General features: G+C 43.3%; 2 protein-coding genes across 3 annotated transcripts in view; both read right to left on the bottom strand.

The window, feature by feature from the left end:
• Positions 1-8,774, bottom strand: part of NUP205 (nucleoporin 205) — a 93,185-nt gene extending 84,411 nt beyond the window's left edge. For both annotated transcript variants that reach the window (XM_028846334.2, XM_015134978.3), the window contains exon 1: positions 8,730-8,774. Coding sequence is in view for 1 of the 2 variants with exons in the window: in XM_015134978.3 (XP_014990464.2) it covers positions 8,730-8,757 (28 nt within the window). In the remaining variant the exon portion in view is untranslated. The remainder of the gene's footprint in view (positions 1-8,729) is intronic.
• LOC144339977 (uncharacterized) overlaps positions 1-22,567 on the bottom strand; it is a 359,243-nt gene that overhangs the window by 112,333 nt on the left and 224,343 nt on the right. The gene's annotated exons all lie outside the window — the stretch shown is intronic.

Genomic DNA, 22,567 nt, shown 5'->3' with positions numbered 1-22,567 from the left:
TGACAGACATTAAACAAAGAATTCCAGGCCAGGTGCAGTGGCTCATACCTGTAATTTCAGCACTTTGGGAAGCTCAAGTGTGCAGATCACGAGGTCAGGAGTTTGAGACCAGCTTGGCCAATATGGTGAAACCTCGTCTCTACTAAAAACACAAAAATTAGCTGGGTGTGGTGGTGCACACCTCTAGTCCCAGCTACTCAGGAGGCTGAGGCAAGAGAAATCGCTTGAACCCGGGAGACAGAAGTTGCAGTGAGCTGAGATCGTGCCACTGCACTCCAGCCTGAGCAACACAGCAAGACTCTGTCTCAAGAAACAAAACAAAACAAAAAAACAAAGAACTCCAAAGATATCAGTATAATAAAAGATATGATGAAGTACAGAGTGCTATGAGAGTATATGAAAGAGAGAACCTATTCCGAAGATTAGGGCAGGAAGTGAAGCGTCAGGTCTTTGATGTGGGGATGTGGAAAAATGGGAATCTGCATATCTAGATCTTCCTTACATAGAGAGATCATCCAATTCCCTGCTTTGCTTCTCCTGCTTTGGTCCCACACTTGCCAATCTTCTGATTAAAAATATAGCTCGACATACAAATTTCTAGTATGAAGAAGGTGTTGACAAAGCAACGTGAATACCTATGCAGACATACTTCCCATTAAAGAGCAATAACTGGCGGACAGGGGTGGTGGCTCATCCCTGTAACCCCAGCACTTCAGGAGGCCAAGGCTAGGAGTTCGAGACCAGTCTGGCCAAAATGGTGAAACTCTGTCTCTAGAGAAATACAAAAATTAGCCAGGCGCAATGGTGCACACCTGTATAATCCAGCTACAAGGAAGTTTGAGGCACAAGAATCGCTTGAATCTGGGAGGCAGAAGTTGCAGTGAGCTGAGATTACACCACTGCAATCCAGCCTTGGCAACACAGCAAGACTCTTTCTCAAAAAACAAACAAACAAATAAATAAATAAATAATAAAATAATAAGAGCAATAACTGGCACACTGGCTTACGTATCTGTCTTTTCTGAATTTGATTAGCGAATAATCAATGAATGGGACCTAATCAACTCTAAATACTCTGAAAAAAATCAGATTTCTGTGCCTGCCAAAATGAGGACCTAGATCCTGGTGACTAGCTGACTTTCCTCAGGATGATTTTCTTGGCCCTCTCTCTAACTGCAAAGGATAGAGTAGGTTTCAGCCTTGGATTCCAGGCCCATGATGGAATTTTTCCTATTAGTAAATGGCAAAGTTTCCAGTAGTAGATGACAAAATGAAACTGGCATCGTAGGACAATGGTGTTCTAGTGTGGCTGATAGACAAGAACAGGCAGTGTCAGGAAACAAGGATAATAGGTAAGTAAGCCACTTATAAGAAAATGGAACCCGGAGGTCAAGGCAGGTGGATCACCTAAGGTCGGGAGTTCAAGACCAGCCTGATCAACATAGAGAAATCCTATCTCTACTAAAAATGCAAAATAAGCCGGGCGTGGTGGCAGGCACCTGTAATCCCAGCTACTCGGGAGGCTGAGGCAGGAGAATCGCTTGAACCCAGGAAGTGGAAGTTGCAGTGAGCCAAGATCGTGCTATTGCACGCTAGCCTGGGCAACGGGAGTGAAACTCCAACTCAAAAAAAAAAAAAATTATATATATATATATATATAAAAGAAAATAGAACCTAAACTAGGATGAGGACAGTACAGGAGGAAGAAAAGGTCTGTTAGTAACAGAAAGGACTCAGAATAGGTTATCAAATGGCACAAGGTATAAAGGGAAGGTATTAATGATGACTCCTGCGCAAATCTGAAATATACCTTACCAAAGACATTTCAGAAATCTGATGAAGTGCTGACAAAAGTTAATTTTCTCTCCTTCATTTTAAATATTAATTAATACACAATAGGACCTCTGAAAAACTAATAAATTTCCTTGTACTATACATATTTAGTGTAGTAAGCTCAGTGAATGGTAGGGAAAAATCCAATTTTTCCCCCAATAATGGTAGGCATCCAATTAAAGGTCAAAACTCTACAATAGGCCAGGTACGGTGGCTCACACCTGTGATCCCAGTACTGTGGGAGGCCAAGGGAGGCAGATCACTTGAGGTCAGGAGATCGAGTCCAGCCTGGCCAACATGTTGAAGCCCTGTCTCTACAAAAAATACAAAAAAAAAAATTAGCCAGGCATGGTGGCGTGCGCCTGTAATCCCAGCTACTCAGGAGGCTAAGGTGGGAGAATCGCTTGAACCCAGGAGGCAGAGGTTGCAGTGAGCCGAGAGCACACCCACTGCACTCAAGCCTGGAAGACAGAGTGAGACTCCATCTCAAAAAACAAACAAACAAACAAACAAACTCAACAATAAAAAAACAAGTACACCGGCCTACTTAGTTCGTCATTAATATCAACATAGCACCAAAGGGCCAGGCAAGGTGGCTCACACCTGTAATCCTAGCACTTTGGGAGGCTGAGGTAGGCCTCCCAAGGTTCAAGGAGCTTAAGTGCAGGAGTTCAAGACCAGCCTGGGCCACATGGCAAAACCCTGTCTCTACTTAAAAAAAAACAGGCCGGGCGTGGGGGCTCACGCTTGTAATCCCAGCACTTTGGGAGGCCAAGGCAGGCAGATCACAAGCTCAGGAGTTCAAGTCCAGCACGGCCAACATGGTGAAACCCCATCTCTACTAAAGATACAAAAAAAAATTAGCTGGGCGTGGTGGTGCACACCTGTAATCCCAGCTACTTGGGAGGCTGAGGCAGGAGAATCGCTTCAACCCAGGAGGCAGAGGTAACAGCGACCTGAGATCGTGTCATTGCACTCCAGTCTGGGTGACAGGGTAAGACTCCATCTCAAAAAAAAAAAAAAGCTGGGCATAGTGGCTTGTTCTATAGTCTCAGCTACTCATGGGAGGATCACCTGAGTCTCAGAGGTAGAGGCTGTAGTATGCCATGATTGAGCCACTGCAGTCCAGTGTGGGCAAGAGAGTGAAACTTCGTCTCAAAAAAGAAAAACAAAAAACAAAAACAAAAACAAAAAACACCAAAGGTAGCTACAACAGAGAGTTATCTTCAATCTGCCTTGAGTTTGACCAATTTTAGTAAATACCTTTTTTTTTGTTTGTTTTTTGTGACAGGGTCTTGCTGTCACCCAGGCTGGTGTTCAGTGAGGCAATCACAGTTCACTACAGCCTCAAACTCCTGAGCTCAAGCAACCTCCTGCCTCAGCTTCTCTAGTAGCTAGGATTACAGTTGCGCACCACTAGACCTGGCTAATTTTTGTATTTTTTGTAGAACTGGGGTGTTACTATGTTGCCCAGGCTCATCTTGAAGTCCTAGCTTCAAGTGATCCTCCCTCCTCAGCCTCCTAAAGTGCTGGGATTACAGCAAATACCTTTTTACTGATTACAAATGAAGGGACACTATAAATTTTTCAAAATTACTAAATATGTACTTTTAACATGTAGTTTAGTCAGTTGAGAAATACATTTCTTTTCCTTAATGTTTAGGGATACCTCCAGCAAATCACATTTACTCACTCACTCACCATGTGTAAAGTACTGGTAAGATTACACTGTAGTAAGGAAAAACATTAATCATAATCATACATAAATGTAAAATCTGGTCAGGCGCGGTGGCTCACGCCTGTAATCCCACCACTTTGAGAGGCCAAGGCAGGCAGATCACGAGGTCAGGAGATCAAGACCATCCTGGCTAACACAGTGAAACCCCATCTCTACCAAAAATACAAAAAATTAGCCAGGCGTGATGGCATGCGCCTGTAGTCCCAGCTACTCGGGAGGCTGAGGCAGGAGAATCGCTTGAACCCGGGAAGCGGAGGTTGCAGTGAGCCGAGATCACACCACTGCACTCCAGCCTGGGCAACAGAGTAAGACTCCATCTTAAAAAAAAAAAAAAAGTAAAATCCGACTGTGGTCAGGATATGAAGGATATGAAGGAGAGGTAGCCAGGGCAAGAGATCACATTATAGGGGAATCTGACTTAGCCAGAGAGTCAGGAGGAGAGAATTATCCATGAGGAAGTGATAACTAGGCTGAAATCTGAAGAACAAAAGTGGTAGTTAACTGACAGGTGGGAGGTGAAGACATGCATTCCCGGAAGAGGACATGTGGGTTTCTATGGCAAGAGGGAATGCGACATGTCAAAGAACTCAAAAGGCCAAGAGAGCTGCAGTACAGAAAACGGGTTTGGCAAGATCATCACATAGGGCTCACCTGCCCACGTTAAAGAATTTTGATGGCTGGGCGTGGTGGCTCAGGCCTGTAATCCCAGCGCTTTGGGACACCGAGGCAGGCAGATCACGAGGTCAGGGTATCAAGACCATCCTGGCCAACATGGTGAAACCCTATCTCTACTAAAAATACAAAAATTAGCTGGGCGTCGTGGCGCACGCCTGTAGTCCCAGCTACTCAGGAGGCTAAGGCAAGAGAATCGCTTGAACCCAGGAGGCAGAGGTTTCAGTGAGCCAAGATCACGCCACTGCACTCCAGCCTGGTGATAGAGCCAGACTCCGTCTCAAAAGATTTTGGTTTTTACTCTAAAAGATCAAGTCAAATGAAGATTTAAAATATGAGGACTTTTTGCTCATGCCTATAATTCCAGCACTTTGGGAGGCCGAGGTGGGTGAATCATTGGAGGTCAGGAGTTCGAGGCCAGCCTGGCCAACATAGTGAAACCCCATCTCTACTAAAAATACAAAAATTAGCCAGGTGTGGTGGCGGGCGCCTGTAATCCTAGCTGCTTAGGGAGGCTGAGGCAGGAGAATCTCTTGAATCTGGGAGGCAGAGGTTGCAGTGAGCTGAGATCATGCCACTGCACTACAGTCTGGGCAACAGAATGAGCCCATCTCAAAATAAAAAATAAATAAATAAATAATTTTTTAAAAACGGACTTTCTGAACTACAAGAAACAGAAGTTAACCCTATTGAGAGCTGTTTACAAGGATGGAAGAGACCAGAATGGGTGAAGGAATAGTAGGTATGAAGAGGGAGTCAGTGGGCTGGGCACAGCAGCTCAGGCCTATAATCCAGCTACTAGGGAGGCTGAGGCAGGAGAATGGTTTAAACTTGGGAGGTGGAGGCTGCAGTGAGCTGAGACTGCACCACTGAACTCCAGCCTAGGCAGAGAGAGGGAGGCAGGGAGGAAGGGAGGGAGGAAGGAAGGAGATGGAGTCAGTGAATACTAACAAATCTTTTGACAGGTTTTACTAGGAAGAGGACAGTAAGTGGAGTGAGGCATGAGATTATTAGTGGAGAGAAAGGAAAGAGCAAGACAGAGAAGTGAATATATAAGACAAAAAAGGGTAACAGAAGAAGAACACGATGGGTGGGATTTACATTAGATAGGAAGATAGAGGAAAACTGATTCAAAAGGATGCAGACACACCTAGGTTTATAGGTTTGAGAGTGAATAAAGGGAGTTTATGCAGGTTGGTTCCTATTTTTTCTGTGACTAGAAGTCTGAGGGTTTAGTTAGTCGCAGGTTGAAGATTTGAAGAGTGTGGAAAGGTCTGAAGTAGTCACTGCTGTGAATGGACGAGGTGACCAGACTATCACAGAAGGACTGCCAAGCAGTGTTAATAGTTGCTTATTCACAAGTATGTGAGTGTACTCAGCCAGGTTGATACAGGTCACAAGACCAGTTGTTATACAGCTGAAATACAAGCATAGGTCTTTTTTTTTTTTTTAGACAGAGTCTCGCTCTGTTGCCCAGGCTGGAGCACAATGGCATGATCTTGGCTCACTGCAACCTCTGCCTCCCAGGTTCAAGCGATTCTCCTGCCTCAGTCTCCCAAGTAGCTAGGATTACAGACACCTGCCATCATGCCAGGCTAATTTTTGTATTTTTGTAGAGACAGGGTTTCACCATGTTGGCCAGGCTGGTCTCGAACTCCTGACCTCAGTGATCTGCCTACTTCAGCCTCCCAAAGTGCTGGGATTACAGGCATGAGCCACCACACCCGACCAACCATAAGTCTTAGAACTCTACAATCTCTATATTTTTTCCTTACAACTCTAAGATGTTTGATTTTTTAAAACTAATTTAAAGGAAGCACATAACACAGAATGCAATCTCCACAAATTTTAAGTGTACAGTTCAGCAGTGTTAAGCATATTCACATTGTGCAACAGATCTTCAAAGCTTTTTTCATCTTGCAAAATAGAAACTCTATGCCCCCTAAACAACTCCCCATTTTCCCCTTTCCCAGCTCCTGGCAACCACCATTCTACTTTCTGTTTCTATGAGTTTGACTACTTCAGATACCTCATATAAGTGGAATCATGCAGTATTTGTGTCTTGTGACTGGCTTATTTCACTTAGTATGTCCTCAAGATTCATCCACATTGTTTTATGTGACAGGATTTCCTTCCTTTTTAAGGCTGCATAAAGATATTATGTATATGCATGTATACGTTATGTATATGCATATACATTATGTATATTGCATGTATATGACACATTTCCTTTACCCACTCAACCCGACATTCATTACTTGATGGAAAAAGAGTTCCTTCCCTACCACGTTTAGTTTTTTAAAAAAACCACCTCCTGACTCTTGGCTTTTAAAACTCTTGGTTTTACCGCTAACACGGTAAGACCCCGTCTCTACTAAAAATACAAAAAAAAATTAGCCCGGCGCGGTGGTGGGCGCCTGTAGTCCCAACCACTCCGGAGGCTGAGGCAGGACATTCCTTGAACCCGGGAGGCGGGGCTTGCAGTGTGTGGCGATCGCGCCACTGCACTCCAGCCTGGGCGACAGAGCGAGACTCCGTCTCAAAATAATAATAATAATAATAAGCCAGGCTAGCCAAGCATGGTGGCAGGCGCCTGTAATCCCAGTTACTTCGAAGGCTGAGGCAGGAGAATTGCTCGAACCCGGGAGGCTGAGGCTGCAGTGAGCCGAGATCATGCTACTGCACTCCAGCCTGGGTGACAGGGTGAGACTCCATCTCAAAAAGAGAAAAAAAAGAAAGGAAAATAAATGTATATACCCTGCGCGCTGGCTCACACCTGTAAACCTACCACTTTGGGAGGCAGAGGCAGAAGGATAGCGTGAGGACAGCAGTTCGAGATCAGCCTAGACAACATGGAGAAACCCTGCGTCTACTAAAAATACAAAAATTAGCCCAGCGTGGTGGCGCGTGCCTGTAATTCCAGCTACTCGGGAGGCTGAGGCAGGAGAATTGCTTGAACCTGGGAGGCAGAGGTTGCAGCGAGCCGGGTTCGCATCACTGCACTCCAGCCTGGGAGGCAGAGCAAGACCCCATCTCAAAAACAAAAAATTAAAAAATAAAATAAAATAGAGAAATTATATATAACCACACGTATAACACGCAACCCTTGCTTTTAAGCATATCTAATTGGGAAGGAAGGACAGCAATATTAAGCATGTAACTTCATTACTAACCTTCTAATATATGTCTAATATCATAAAATGAATTAGGTTGTGCTTAAGTAGTAGCACTAAGTAGTTTAAGCACCTAAGACTGGCTTAGAATCATTAGATGTTTAACTCTGGGGACATTACGTAACTATTTGAAGTCTCTATTTCCAAATCTGTAAAATAGTGTATTTAACAGCAACTACTCCAAAGGGCAACTGAATGAGATAAGCACAATAATAAGCGTAAAGCTGGGATATAGTATGTGCTCAGTAAGCATAGCTTTCATTATAATTTATCACAGCGTTTCTGAAATGATTTGATTTACAAAGCAGATTTAGACAACTTTTCGAGAATATCAGTCCTGTGGAAAATAGAACCAATACTTTAAAAAGTGACTGTAAAGAAACAGAAAATGCACCCAGGAAAGAGTCCTTTTAAGTGAGATTCTTACAAGCATTTACCACACAAATGTACTCTTAATCTTGCCCGCGAAGTTCTGAGCATCTCAACCGAGGCATTAACATTCTAAGCGCCAAATTCTTTCCCCGGACTGCTCTGCCCATGAAGGACTTTCTGCATCCTTGCTCCGCCTACTATGCGACAGCAGCGTACCCCAGGAAATATGACAATCAAAATGCACTCACTCATTCAGACACCACTGGAGGGCGGTACCGCCCGAACTGAGAATCACCAAAAGAGGATCCACCCCAAATCTTCCAGAATTCCTTTACTACCTTCTAGATTCAATTCCACCCCGAAAATCTACAGCTCCAAAGGTACAAGAACATCCAGGGCCTAACCACACCCGCAGAGTTAGGAGACGTCCGCTGAAGCCCCGCCACCCTCTTCCTGACCACCTTTCAGATGGCCGACTTCATCATCGGGAGTATTCGCCGCCTGCAAGATCTCCCACCCTCTAAGAACACCGGCGCCTACTTTCAGCCTCTGCTCGTGGCTGGAAAATATCTCGGGTCCTTTGGCTTCACTGCTGAAGACCTGTCGCTATTCCGGCGAAATCTGGACCACAGACGCACAGTGGAACTTGGGGGTAAGGGGGCCAGGCTTAGCCCTGGGCTGTGAGAGATTAAACACCTGGGTCCAGCGGCCCAAGCCTCACTACCTCGACTCTCAAACGCCAACTCAAGGGCTAGAGCCGCAGCACCGACGCGCGCCATTCAAACTGGGGAGGGGTGAGACTCTAGGCCCAGAATTAGGGAAAAGGAGGCACCGCACATAAGTTGGGTCCTAGACTCCGAGAAACCCCACGGTCTCGTCTCTCCCTGAAGACCTGGTCATCGCTCAGCTCAATCATCTCCTTTCTGTCTGGCCACACTTACCCGAATTTACCGCCAAAGGCGTCGCCATCTTAGAGGCGCACTAACAGAGCCCTTCTGCCGCATGGAGGCCCCAGGAAGGGGTGAGGCTGCCCTGAGTGAAGCCTGAACAAAAAGGCACCAGGCTGTCCCCTCCACGCTGGGCCGTCCCAGGTGTACAGAAGGCTCCAGAATCTGCTCTGGGTCACAAGTATCAATTTTCATTGGGATTATTCCCATTCAAATAAGGCGAGGGCAACCACTTCAGAGACACGAGGTCCTCGATCGGACGTTCATCGTGTAGTGCATCCTGGGACTTGTAGTTTCTTTCTAATGATGAATTGGTTAAGTGGAGAGGAAAAAGTAAAGTGGAATAGAAAAAGATATTCTGAGAGTAGTTATTAAAATGACGCCCACTTATGAGATTATAAAAGCCGTAAATTCAAATCATTAGCTCCGTTTCAAGTTAAATCTTCCTTACAGTGGGGAGTGGAGTAAGGTGTGAAGTGTCTACACCTCAAAAAGTCATTGACCAGTTAAAAACTAAGTTTCCGTGACATTTCAATTTACCAAGTATGTTGTGTCAACATAGTTGCGTAGAGCGAAACAAATCATAATTTTTAACTATAAAATTTTCAAATGGATACAAAATTAGCATAGTGAACAGGCAGCATCAATAACGTGGCCAATTTCCCACCACGGCAGCCCCAACCCACCCTTACCACCCCAGCACCTTATCCTCCCCACCCCCCGCCCCCGATTATTTTGAAACAAATTCCAGACATATCGTTTCATAATCACCAAGTATTTTTCTACCTGAGCAACCAAAGTAGCTGAACTCTCTTTCCTCAGTTGTTAAATTTTAGTTTACTGATTTTCAAACTAAAATATAATCATTGCTATTTACAGCTATGTATTAAGAATTTTACAGCCATTATTTCATTTAATCCCTGCAAACCATTCTATTGGGAAAATGATCTGATTATAGCTATGTCAGCGATGTTCTATGTGCCTTACAATCTCATTGTATCAACTCTCCATCATTCCCATTTCACTGTTGGAAATTAGAATCAAATAATTTAGACAAAAGCACAGAGTATGTTAACAATATCCAGAACTGGCTGGGTGCGATGGCTCATGCCTGTAATACCAGCACTTTGGGAGGCCAAGGTGGGCGGATCACTTAAGGTCAGGTGTTTGAGACCAGCCTGGGCAGCATGGTGAAACCCCGTCTCTACTAAAAATATAAAAATTAGCCAGGCGTGGCCGCACGCACCTGTAACCCCCAGCTGTTCGGTAGGCTGAGGCAGGAGAATCCCTTGAACCTCGGAGGTGGAGGTTGCAGTGAGCTGAGATCATACCACTGCACTCCAGCCTAGGCAACAGAGTGAGTGAGACTCCATTTCAAACAAACAAACAAAAAAGAATATCCAGAACAGAATATTTATTATTTTGGACAAATAATATCAAGTGACACAATGTACATTAAGTTTGAAACGCAAAAGTCACTGGTGATTTTTTTCCAGAAGTCATTGTTATATAGAGACAAATGCCAAACTACAATTAAAGTGGTTTTAAGGAGTGAAGTGGGGAAGAGAGAAAGTAAAGGCAAAGGAATATTTCAAGAAGTTTATCATGAAACTGAGAAGAATACTGTGCAGGAACTTGACAGGAAGTGGCATTCAAAGATTTCTCTCTCAGCACAACTGTTACCAGCCTTTCCCTCTCCACACGCACTTTTTAAGCCCACACATTTCCCTCTCCGTAGATAACTTTGCTTTCTATAAAGTAACTCTTTAACTTCCAGCAAGTCCTCTTCACTCATCATTACACTTTACAAGTATTCTCTCACAGGATTCTTCAATTCGTAGCACCTGGGAAATTGCCATCATAAACCCTTCTAAAATTGCTCTTGGTATGTTTACCAGTGATCAGTCATCAAATTCCATGGGCACTTTTCTGAATTATGATAGTTATAGGCCGGGCACAGTGGCTCACGCCTGTAATCCTAGCACTGTGGGAGGCCAAGGTGGGAGGATCACCTGAGGTCAAGAGTTCGCGACCAACCTAGCCAACATGGTGAAACCTTGTCTCTACTAAAAATACAAAGTTATCTGGGCGTGGTGACAGACTCCTGTAATCCCAGCTACTTGGGAGACTAAGGCAGGAGAATTGCTTGAACCCCAGAGGCAGAGGTTGCAGTGAGCTGAGATCGCGCCATTGCACTCCAGCCTGGGTAATAGAGTAAAAACTCTGTCTCAAAAAAGAAAGAAAGAAAGAAAGGAAGAAAGGAAGAAAGGAAGAAAGGAAGAAAGGAAGGAAGGAAGAAAGAAAGGAAGGAAGGAAGGAAGGAAGGAAGGAAGGAAGGAAGGAAGGAAGGAAGGAAGGAAGGAAGGAGAAAAGAAAAGAAAAGAAAAGAGAAAAGAAAAGAGAAAGAAAAGAAAATTATATTATCCTGTGGCTACTGGGGCACCACTGATACTGGTTTTCCTCCTCTCCTTCCAGTTCATTTTTAGTGTTTTACATGGACTTCTCTTCCTCTTCTACTTACTAAATCTAGCTCTTCCCCTGTGGTCATCTCTAGTTTCTGTCCTTTTCATTCTACATGCCTTCTCCAGGACATCTTATGGTTTCTTACTACCACCTGCTTGCTGATGAATTTTGTGTTTATATCTCTAGTCCAGTCCTCTCTCCTGAGCTTCAGATTTGTATAACCAACTGTCTAGTTCATTTCTATATTGATTGTCACGCAGGCGTTTCAAAACCAGCATATCTGAAACATAAATGATCACTTTTCCCCTAAAACTCTGCCGCCTGTATCCACCCAGTTGCCAAAATCAGAAACCTGGGATTCTTTCTGTATTGCTCCTTCAATTATCAAATCCTGTTCATTTTACCTCACAAATATTTCTGGAACCCTTTTCCTCTTCTCTGCTTTCTATACCATTGTTCAAGTCTCATCTTCTTAAACTTGGAATTTTGCAATAGGCTTCTCATTTGTCTTTCTTACTTCCATCTGATCTTCCTTTCAAGGACTCCCAAGGTGATTTTTATTTTTTATTTTATTTTATTATTAATTTATTTCAAGATACAGTTTCATTCTGTCACTGGAGTGCAGTGGCGCAATCTTGGCTCACTGCAGCCTCCACCTCCCGGGTTCAAGCAATTCTTGTGCCTCAGCCTCCTGAGTAGCTGGGATTACAGGTGCACTTCACCACACCCAGCTAATTTTTGTATTTTTAGGAGATGGGGGTGGGGGTTTTGCCATGTTGGCCAGGCTGGTCTCAAGCTCTTGACCTTGCCTTCCCAAAACACTGGAATTACAGGCATGAGTTACTGCACCCAGCCTGAAAGTGATTTTTAAATACAAAAAACATGGCCAGGCACGGTGGCTTACGCCTGTAATCCCAGCACTTTGGGAGACCAAGACGGGCTGATCACCTGAGGTCAGGAGCTCGAGACCAGCCTGACCAACATGGAGAAACCCTGTCTCTACTAAAAATACAAAATTAGCTGGGCATGGTGGCGCATGCCTGTAATCCCAGCTATTCGGGAGACTGAGGCAGGAGAATTGCTTGAACCTGGGAGGCGGAGGTTGCAGTGAGCCAAGATCACGCCATTACACTCCAGCCTGGGCAACAAGAGTGAAACTCTGTCTCAAAAAAATTTTTTTTAAAATGGCCAGGCGCGGTGGCTCACACCTGTAATCCCAGCACTTTGGGAGGCCGAGGCGGGTAGATCATGAGGTCAGGAGATCGAGACCATCCTGGCTAACACAGTGAAACCCCATCTCTACTAAAAATACAAAAAATTAGCCAGGCGTGGTGGTGGGCACCTGTAGTCCCAGCTACTCGGGAGGCTGAGGCAGGAGAATGGCGTCAACCGGGGAGCCTTGTTCTTCAGCCTTCCACACTCTTCCTCGAGAGCCCTTTACTCTAATCATTCTGAACTATTTATTATCCCCAAGTACAACATGCTTTCTTTTGCCATGTATCGATGTCTTTGCACCTGTTATTCTGTCCTCCTGAATTGCCCTTCTTTCCCTTCCTTATCCACCTGTGACCACCCACCAAGTTAACCTCCAAACATGATCTGCTCTCAAAGTCTCAGGGCCTGTGTTAATGCTGCCTTCATAATGCTATCCTTGATGCCCTCCCCCATCAAATTCAGGTGTTTCTTTGCCTACAGACCTATTGCACTTTTTCCCACCTTTATTATGGCCCAATGTGCTATGACAATTGTCTCCTCACTAAAACTGTTAGCTTCTTGTGGTAGATTGTCATTAAAAGGTCCTCAGTGAATCACAGGTCCCTGAATTGAAGCCATTGTGTAATCCTTTGCCACATTGAATCTGGGTTGGCCTTTGACTTGCTTGGACTGGAAGAATGCAGAGGAAGCGATGTTGGGCACTTCCAAGTCCAGGATTTAAGAGACCTTGTTACTTCCTTTTTGCTCTTTTGCCCATGTAAGGAAACTCGAACTTGTCTTTTGAGGATGAAAGACCATGAGGAGAGAGGCCTACCCAGCCCTTAGCCATTCGAGACCCTAGCTGAAATGTTGAACATTAGTGAGGCTATCTTGGATCCTCAGTACTAGTTGATCCACCAACTGACTGTAAATGCATAAGTGAGTCCAGACCGGATTGTAGAATTGTGAGCAAGTAAACGGCTATTATTTCAAGTCACCATTTTGTGATTTGTTATGCCCAAGAAATAACTGATATACTCCTAGAAAGCAACAGCTGTGTCTTTTTGTATTTATATTCCATGCTCCTACCACATCTCTGGCTTGCAGTTACAATTCAGAAAAATAATTTGCAGAGTTTGGTGCTTCCACTGCCTGCTGGGAGAGACCACATACAATTGTGATGAAGTGCACAGGACTTAGAGCCAGGCTTCCCGAATTCAGATTGTGTTTCAGTTACTTATTAGCTATGAAACCCTCCTGAGTACCTTGGCTTTTTCCTCTCTGAATAGGGTGGCAATATTGGTACCTATATCATAGGGTTGTTAAGGAACTTATTTGTAAAGTCCTTAAAATAAGTCTGACATGTAGTGCTACATGAGTATTTGTTAAATAAAAATAAACTATTTTTAAGGCCAAATAGGTATAAATGGAGGTATAATTAAATACTCAGGATTAGCTTAACTAAGTTGTTAGAGTACACTGCAGACATGGCAGCGTTCAGCAATTAAATAGTTGTGCCCCAGTCTAATTGATCCATTACTGGTAACTTCCCTTATTACCCTCGGTGAATTGAGTTTCAACCTATGCACAAAATTATTTGAGATCTTAAAATAAGGACAGCTAATTCTTATTTGGAGTCAGGGAAATGAAAATTAGGGGAAATTATATGAAGTAAGTCACATTTGAATGGACAGATGATAAGACTTTACATAGTCATGAAAGTGTATGGGATAGGGAGAAGGGAAATAGACCAGTGAAAAAGTGACAAAGCTCAAGGTTTGGGATTTACGGAGCTACAACAACTCCTCTGGACAAGACTTAGAAATTTAGACGAGTTTCAAGCTCTGTAATTTTCCGTATGGGCCCAGTGGAGGACCCAAACACAACTGGTCCATGTTTTGACGTCCAGTCAGTGGCCAGCTATAGACTGTAGTTGCAGATCCACTGACCTTGTGATACTGGCAGTATCTGGTGGAATAGGGACCCACAGCATGATGCAGCAACTGGGTCCTGTGTAAGAGCTTCCTTCCATAGGCCGGATCATCCCAACAGCCTCTTAACTCCAGTCTCACCTATTTCGAATTCACCTTCCATCCTATTAGAAGGCTCAAAACGAAGCTATGTTTGTACAAAGAACAAGAAACCATAGGCCAGGCACAGTGGTTTAAGCCTTTAATCCCGGCACTTTGGGAGGCCAAGGCAAGCTGATCACCTGAGGTCAGGACTTCAAGACCAACCTGGCCAATATGGCGAAACTCCATCTCCACCAGGCATGGTGGTGCGTGCCTGTAATCCCAGCTACTAGGGAGGCTGAGGTGGGAGAATTACTTGAACCTGGGAGGCGGAGGTTATAGTGAGCCCAGATTGCACCCCTGCATTCCAGCCTGGGTGACAGAGTGAGACTCTGTCTCAAAAAAATAGAAAATAAAAAGAGGACTTTTCCTGCACAACCTCTTTTTATATTTAAAAAAAAAAAAAAAAAAGTGAAGCTATGTTTGTACAAAGAACAAGAAACCATAAACCAGGCATGGTGATTTAGCTCTTTGGGAGGCCGAGGCAGGCAAATCACCTGAGGTCAGGAGTTCGAGACCAGCCTGGCCAACATGGTGAAACCCCATTTCAACTAAAAATACAAAAATTAGCCAGGCATGGTGGTGTGCGTCTGTAATCCCAGCTACTCGGGAGGTTGAGGCATGAGAATCACTGGAATCTGGGAGGCAGAGGCTGCAGTAAGCCAAGATCATGCCACTGCACTCCAGCCTGGGCAACAGAGTAAGACTCTGTCTCAAAAAAAGAAAAAAAAAGTGTTAATTGAAATAAACTGCACACTTCAGCACATGAGGCAAACTCAGAATCTTTGTGGGTGCTATCTTTTCTTTCTAGAACACCTTTAGCTGCTTCTTCATCTGGTTAGTCTTACTTGGCCATCAAGCCTCAACCCAAGCATCACCTTGCCCCACTCCATTTCTACCCCCAGATTGGATTAAATGCCCATCCCATAACGTGTTGTTATTTTTCATAACTCTGTCCCTTTGGACTGAAGCTCCACATGGAATAGAGGTACCCAATAGGTAGTCAATAAAAGTTTGTTGAATGAATAAGGATGGCAAAAGATCAAGCTGCTGTCTACTACCCATTGCCAGACTATATTCTGGGCTCTTTGAAGACTCTTCATAAGCCAACATCTCTCTTGCAAGTACCTGAAAACTCTAGGATAAGAAGGCTGGGTCCCTCTTTTCCTGCTACATGAACTATCAACGTGGAGCTGAAGGAGGCAAGGTACTCCCTATTTCCTTCTATGTCAGGTCCTTGGTCCTGACAAGGGCATGTGCCACCATAGAGCATGATGTAAAACAGGAAATCAGGTAGGAGTAGAATACTATAAAAGTGCTGGTTGCAAAGTCAACTTATATGATCAGAAAGAATCTGCGACAGGCTCCCTGCCTGATGCCTGTAATTCCAGCACTTTGAGAGGCCAAGGCGGGTGGATCACCTGAGGCCAGGAGATTGAGACTAGCCTAGCCAACACAATGAAAGCCCGTCTCTACCAAAAAGTACAAAAATTTTCGGGGCATGGCCCATGTCTGTAGTCCCAGCTACTCAGAAGGCTCAGGCAGGAGAATCGCTTGAACCTGGGAGACAGAGATTGCAGTGAGCTGAGATCACACCACTGCACTCCAGCTTAGGCGACAGAGTGAGAGTTTGTCTCAAAAAAAAAAAAAAAGGAAAGAATCTGGATTGTCCTCTGGGAATTAGCATGAATACTTGGCTCCAGCCCTGGGCAGTAGTGCGTGGAGGAGAGTGGGGAGCTCCTGAGGAAAGCAGAATTCTGTCTGAGTGTGACGAAAGAGCAGAGGCTTCGTCCTATCCAAAGACTCAAAGTGAAGCCATGTTTGTACAAGGAACAAGAAAGCATGAATTGAAATAAACTGCTGTACTGTTCAGGACCTGATGCAAACCCAGAAACAAGGGACAATAGAAAATATTCCCAAGTGAAAACAAAAGCAAAAAGTAAGTAAATAGAGAAAGAAGTTTTGCCCATTTGTTTGTTTTGAGATGGAGTCTCTCTCCCGTCGCCCAGGCTGGAGTGCAGTGGCACAATCTCAGCTCACTGCAACCTCCACCTCCCGGGTTCAAGCGATTCTCCTTCCTCAGCCTCCCGAGTAGCTGGGATGAAAGACATGCGCCACCATACCTGGCTAATTTTTGTATTTTTAGTAGAGACGGGGTTTTTCCATGTTAGCCAGACTGGTCTCGAACTCCTGACCTCAGGTGATCCACCCATGTCGGCCTCCCAAAGTGCTAGGATTACAGGTATGAACCACTGCGCCCAGCAGAGAAAGAAGATTTTTAAGAAAGATTCCAGATTCACATGAAGCTGTGTGTGCACCATTTCTCTTCTTCCCTTGGCTCAGGCCAGTTCTTCAGTGATGTGTATTTTGCATCTTCTCTTCCCACATCATGGGAGGATTGAGAATTCAGGAAGATAATGATCACCAGAGGAAGGCATCTCGTGCTGGTAGAGTTGAGAAGAGACTCTTGAGACATACTGCCCTGAAATTAAATTTCTACTTCACCCATGACTTACTGTGTGTTATCAAGCAAGCTGTGCAACTTCTGTGAGCCTAAGTTTCCTCATTGATTAAAATAGAAATAATAATACTTCCCAATAATACTTGGATTGCTGTGAAGATTCAGTGAAATAACATGAATTTAACATAAAGTACTAGTAATAGGATGATCCAACTGAAAAATGATGAAGGTAAAGTATGGGGATTAAAGAAAGGAAAAAAGGAACTATTGAATGAAATGTCTGATAAAAATGTATTAATTCAGTACTAATAATAGTATAGCATCAGTGATTCTATTAATGAAGTTCCCATGGCAGTGTTCACCACATTGCACAACTATATACATTTTAAATTGCACATTTAGTAAGCACACAATTAGTAATAAGACTAATTTAAATGCTTTCAAAATTAGATAGCAAATTGATGTGGCTGCAGCAACTTGGAGTTGAATTTTTTTTTTTTTTTTTGAGACGGAGTCTCGCTCTGTCACCCAGGCTGGAGTGCAGTGGTGTGATCTCAGCTCACTGCAAGCTGCGCCTCCCGGATTCATGCCATTCTCCTGCCTCAGCCTCCCGAGTAGCTGGGACTACAGGCACCCACCACCATGCCCGGCTAATTTTTTTTTTTTTTTTTTTTTTTTGCATTTTTAGTAGAGATGGGGTTTCACCGTGTTAGCCAGGATGGTCTCGATCTTCTGACCTCGTGATCCACCCGCCTCGGCATCCCAAAGTGCTGGGATGGAGTTGAATTTTACCATAATTTTAAGGTTTCAACCTCCAGCCATAAGCATGACAACTCCATAGCAAGGCAGTCATTTTAAAGTTTAATTTAAGAAGAAAAATGGTACTATCCAGCATTGAAATGTTCTTGCTCCTTGGTTTCTTAAATTAACTCTGCATAGTACCTATAGCAAGGCTGAAGTACTCATTCTCATATTTTGTATTGTGGTAAAAATATACATAATTAAAAATTAACCATTTAAACCTTTTTTTTTTTTTTTTTTTGAGACAGAGTCTTGCTCTGTCACCCAGACTGGAGTGCAAAGGCACTGACTCAGCTCATTACAACCTCCACCTCCCGGGTTCAAGTGATTCTCCTGCCTCAGCCTCCTGAGTAGCTGGGACTACAGGTGCATGCCACCACACCCGGCTAATTTTAGTATTTTTAGTAGAGACAGGGTTTCACTATATTGACCAGGCTGGTCTTGAACTCCTGACCTTGTGATCCGCCCGCCTCGGCCTCCCAAAGTGCTGGGATTACAGACGTGAGCCACCGTGCCCTTCTTTTTGTCTTTTTTTTTTTTTTCTTTTATTTTTGTGGAGAACAGAGTCTCACTATATTGCCCAGGCAGGTCTTCAACTCTGGGCTCAAGCCATCCTCCCACCTCTGCCTCCCTGAAAGCTGGGATTACAGGTGTGAACCACTGTGCCCGGCCAATTTAAACCATTTTTAAGTGTACACTTCTGTGGCATTAAGTACATTCACACTCTCCTGCAACCATCCTCACCATCTGTCTCCAAAACATTTTCATTGTCCCCAAGTGAAATTCTATACCCATTAAATACTAGCTCCCATCCCTCCCTTGCTGCAGCCCTGGGCAACTAATATTCTATTTTTTTCTCTCTAGGAATTTGAATACTCGAGGTACCTCATATAGCTGGAATCATACAGTATTTGTCTTTTGGTGGTATATTTTCATTTAGCATAATGTCTTCAAAGTTCATCATCTTGTAGCATGTGTCAGAGCTTTCTTCCTTTTTAAGGGTGGCTGCATTATATTCCATTGTATGTACAGACTACATTTTGTTTATCGATTCATCTGTTGATGGACACTTGGGTTGCTTCTACTTTTTGGCTGTGTGAATAATGCTGCTATAAAATTGGGTGAACAAATATGTCTTCATATCTCTGCTTTCCATGTGACTGGGCATATGCTCGGAAGTGAAGTTGCTGGATCTTATGGTCACTCTGCATTAAATTTTTCATGGAATCACCATGCCGTTTTCAACAGAGGCTGCACCATTTTATACTCCCACTAGCAAAATGCACAGGACTTCCAATTTCTCCATATTCTTGCCAACATTTGTTATTTTCTGGGTTTTTGAAAATAATAGCCATCCTAATAGGTATGAAGTAGTGTCTCCTTGTAGTTTTGATTTGCATTTCCTAAATGACTAATGATAGTGAGCATATTTTCACGGGCTCACTGGCCAGTTGCATATCTTCTTTGGAGAAATATCTATTCAGGCCTTTGCCCATTTTTTAATAAGTTTTTTTTTTACTGTTGAGTTGTAGGAGTTCTTTGTATATATTGACATTCAGCCATTATCAAGTTATTTTTGTTTCATTTTTTATTTTTGAGTTTTTAAATGCATTATCTTAAAAACTAGGATCACTCCATAAATGACCAGGAAAAGTTGTCAATTACGTTCAAAATTTTAGGTGCACATTTAATAAACACACAAGTATTAATAATCCTAATTGAAATGCTTTTATTATTTTATTTTATTTTTTGAGATGGAGACTCGCTCTGTCACCCAGGCTGGAGTGCAGTAGCACAATCTTGGCTCACTGTAAGCTCCGCCTCCCGGGTTCACGCCATTCTCCTGCCTCAGCCTCTCGAGTAGCTAGGAAAACAGGCGCCTGCCACCACGCCCGGCTAATTTTTCGTATTTTTAGTAGAGATGGGGTTTCACCGTGTTAGCCAGGATGGTCTTGATCTCCTGACCTCATGATCCGTCCGCCTTGGCCTCCTAAAGTGCTGGAATTACAGGCATGAGCCACCACGCCCGGCCTGAAATGCTTTTAAAATTAGAAAATTGATAGAATAAATCAATTTTCTTCCTTTATTCATTTTTCAAATAGTAAAAGTACAAAGGATAAAAATTTAAATCACCATAATATCAGCCTCAGAGATAACCTCAGCAATTTTTTTTATTGATAATGTTGGGAAATCTTAGTGATGCTAAAGCTAGCTAAAGCTAGAAAGATGCTTATGAAAATTAGTCCATCTTTTGGACTTCAAACCAAACAAGGCATAAATATGACAGAGGAGAATACATCTCCCAGTAAATACCATCTCTCTTAAAAAGATGACTATAAATTCAGGAAATACACTAGACAGGAGATCTGTATCCGTTGTTAGGGTATTTTATAGTTGCAAGTAAGTACTAGAAAGTCATAGTGGAGATACAGGAAGAAAGATACATTTGCCAAGACTTCAAATGGGAGAGAACCCTTGGTTAGGGACAAAGACAGACTAAATGAAAAAACTGTAACCACCAGTGGCATGTATGATCTATGTGGGCAGGGATATTATTCACTGATGTCACTCAAGTACCTAGAACAGTACCTAGCACCTTGTGGTAGACGATCAACAATTATTTGTTGAATGAAGAATTTACAGGAGAAAAAAGTTGGTACACGAGACAGAGTGAGATCTAGTGAGAAAGAACTATCCAAAAGACTTCAAAAAAAAAAAAAACACACACACACACACACAGGCAAAATTAGAAAATATTTTAAACTGAATAAAAAGTATGCATCTTGGAAAAGCAAAGCAAATTAAATATATAGTGAAGCCAGGCACAGTGGCTCACACCTGTAATCTCAGCACTTTGGGAGGCTGAGGCGGGCAGATCATGAGGTCAGGAGATCGAGACCATCCTGGCCAAAATGGTGAAACCCTGTCTCTACCAAAAATACAAAAATTAGCTGGGCGTGGTGGCACACACCTGTAATCCCAGCTACTCAGGAGGCTGAGGCAGGAGAATCACTTGAATCCGGGAGGTGGAGATTGCAGTGAGCCGAGATCACCCTACTGCACTCCAGCATGACAACTGAGAGAGACTCCATCTAAAAAAAAAAAAAAAAAGAGGAAAAAAAATATATATATAGTGAGAAAGAAAACAATAAAGCAATGGAAATCAATCAAATAGAAAGTGGGAAAAGAGAAAAAGCAAAAGTCAATGAAACCAACCGCTATGGTTTGAATGTGTTCCCCAAAGTTCATGTGTTGGCAACTTAACCCTTAATGCAACAATGTTGAGAAGGGTGACCTTTAAGAAATGATGAGGTCATGAGCGCCCTGCTTTCATGAATGGATTCATGAGTGGGCTCATTATCTAGAGATTTTATTCGTTATAAATTGAGTTTGGCCCTCTTGCTTTCTCTTGCCATGTGATGCCTTTGGCCATGTCATGGCACAGCAGGAAGGCCTTTAGCAGATGCTGGTCCCTTGATCTTGAACTTCCCAGCCTTCAGAACTGTAAGAAATAAATTTCTGCTCCTTCTGAATTACCCATTCTCCATTATTATGTTATAAATACTGACCATTAGTTCTTTCAAAAATAAAACTGATAAATTTTTAGCTTAACTGATCAAGAAAAAAGGAGAAAATACGAATACATCACTTCAGATCCTATAGATATTTAAAAGAAAACAAGAGAATATTATGAACAACTTTATGTCAATATATGTCCACGGACAACTTAGATGAACTCCCCTAAAAGACAAAATTCCCAAATAGAAAACTGAAATAACACCAGCCTGGCCAACATGGTGAAACCCCGTCTCTACTAAAAACACAAAAATTAGCTGGGTGTGGTGGCATGCACCTGTAGTCCCAGCCACTAGGGAGGCTGAGGCGGGAGGATCGCTTTAACCTGGGAGGCACAGGTTGCAGTGAGCCGAGATTGCAGCACTGTACTTCAGCCTGGGCAACCAAGCGAGACCCTGTCTCAAAACAAAAAACAAACAAAAAACCAAATAGCTTCGGATATGTCAATAAAATTGAGCTTGTGGCCGGGCGCAGTGGCTCACGTCTGTAATCCCAGCACTTTGGGAGGCCGAAGCGGGCATGGATCACGAGATCAGGAGATCAAGACCATCCTGGCTAACACGGTGAAACCCCGTCTCTACTAAAAATACAAAAAATCAGCCGGGTGTGGTGGCGGGCGCCTGTAGTCCCAGCTACTCCGGAGGCTGAGGCAGGAGAATGGCGGGAACCCGGGAGGCGCAGCTTGCAGTGAGCCGAGATTTCGCCACTGCACTCCAGTCTGGGCGATGGAGCGAGACTCCGTCTCAAAAAAAAAAAAAAAATTGAGTTTGTAATGAAGAATCATTTTACAAAGAAAATGTAGTGCCTTGATGGCTGAATTGGTAAATAATAAATGTTTAAGTTAAAAAAAATAACAATCCTACACAAACTCTTTCAGAAAATAGAGGTGTAAATGCTTTTCACTTAATTTTATGAGACCTATTAACCTGATAGAGTCAAAAACATTACAAGAAAAGAAAAGTACATACCAATATTCCTTCTGAATAGATGCCAAAATCCTTAACAGGAACAACTACTAAAATAGCCAAACAAATTAAGTAATACATAGAAAAAATATATAATGACCAAATGGGCTTTAAAATTTTAATTTTAGCAGTTTCTTTTCAATCACAGAGGGAACTGACTTTCATTAATTCAATTTTATGGGGAGAGGCCCGGCTCAGTGGTTCGTGCCTATAATCCCGGCATTTTGGGAGGCCGAGGTGGGCAGATTGCTTGAGGCCAGGCATTCAAGACCAGCCTGGCCAACGTGGTGAAACCCCATC

The sequence above is a fragment of the Macaca mulatta genome, chromosome 3 (genome assembly GCF_049350105.2).
Source record: "Macaca mulatta isolate MMU2019108-1 chromosome 3, T2T-MMU8v2.0, whole genome shotgun sequence".
Lineage (NCBI taxonomy): Eukaryota > Metazoa > Chordata > Mammalia > Primates > Cercopithecidae > Macaca > Macaca mulatta.
The sequence above is the reverse complement of the archived record's forward strand: the minus strand, read 5'-3'. Positions and strand labels throughout refer to the sequence as shown.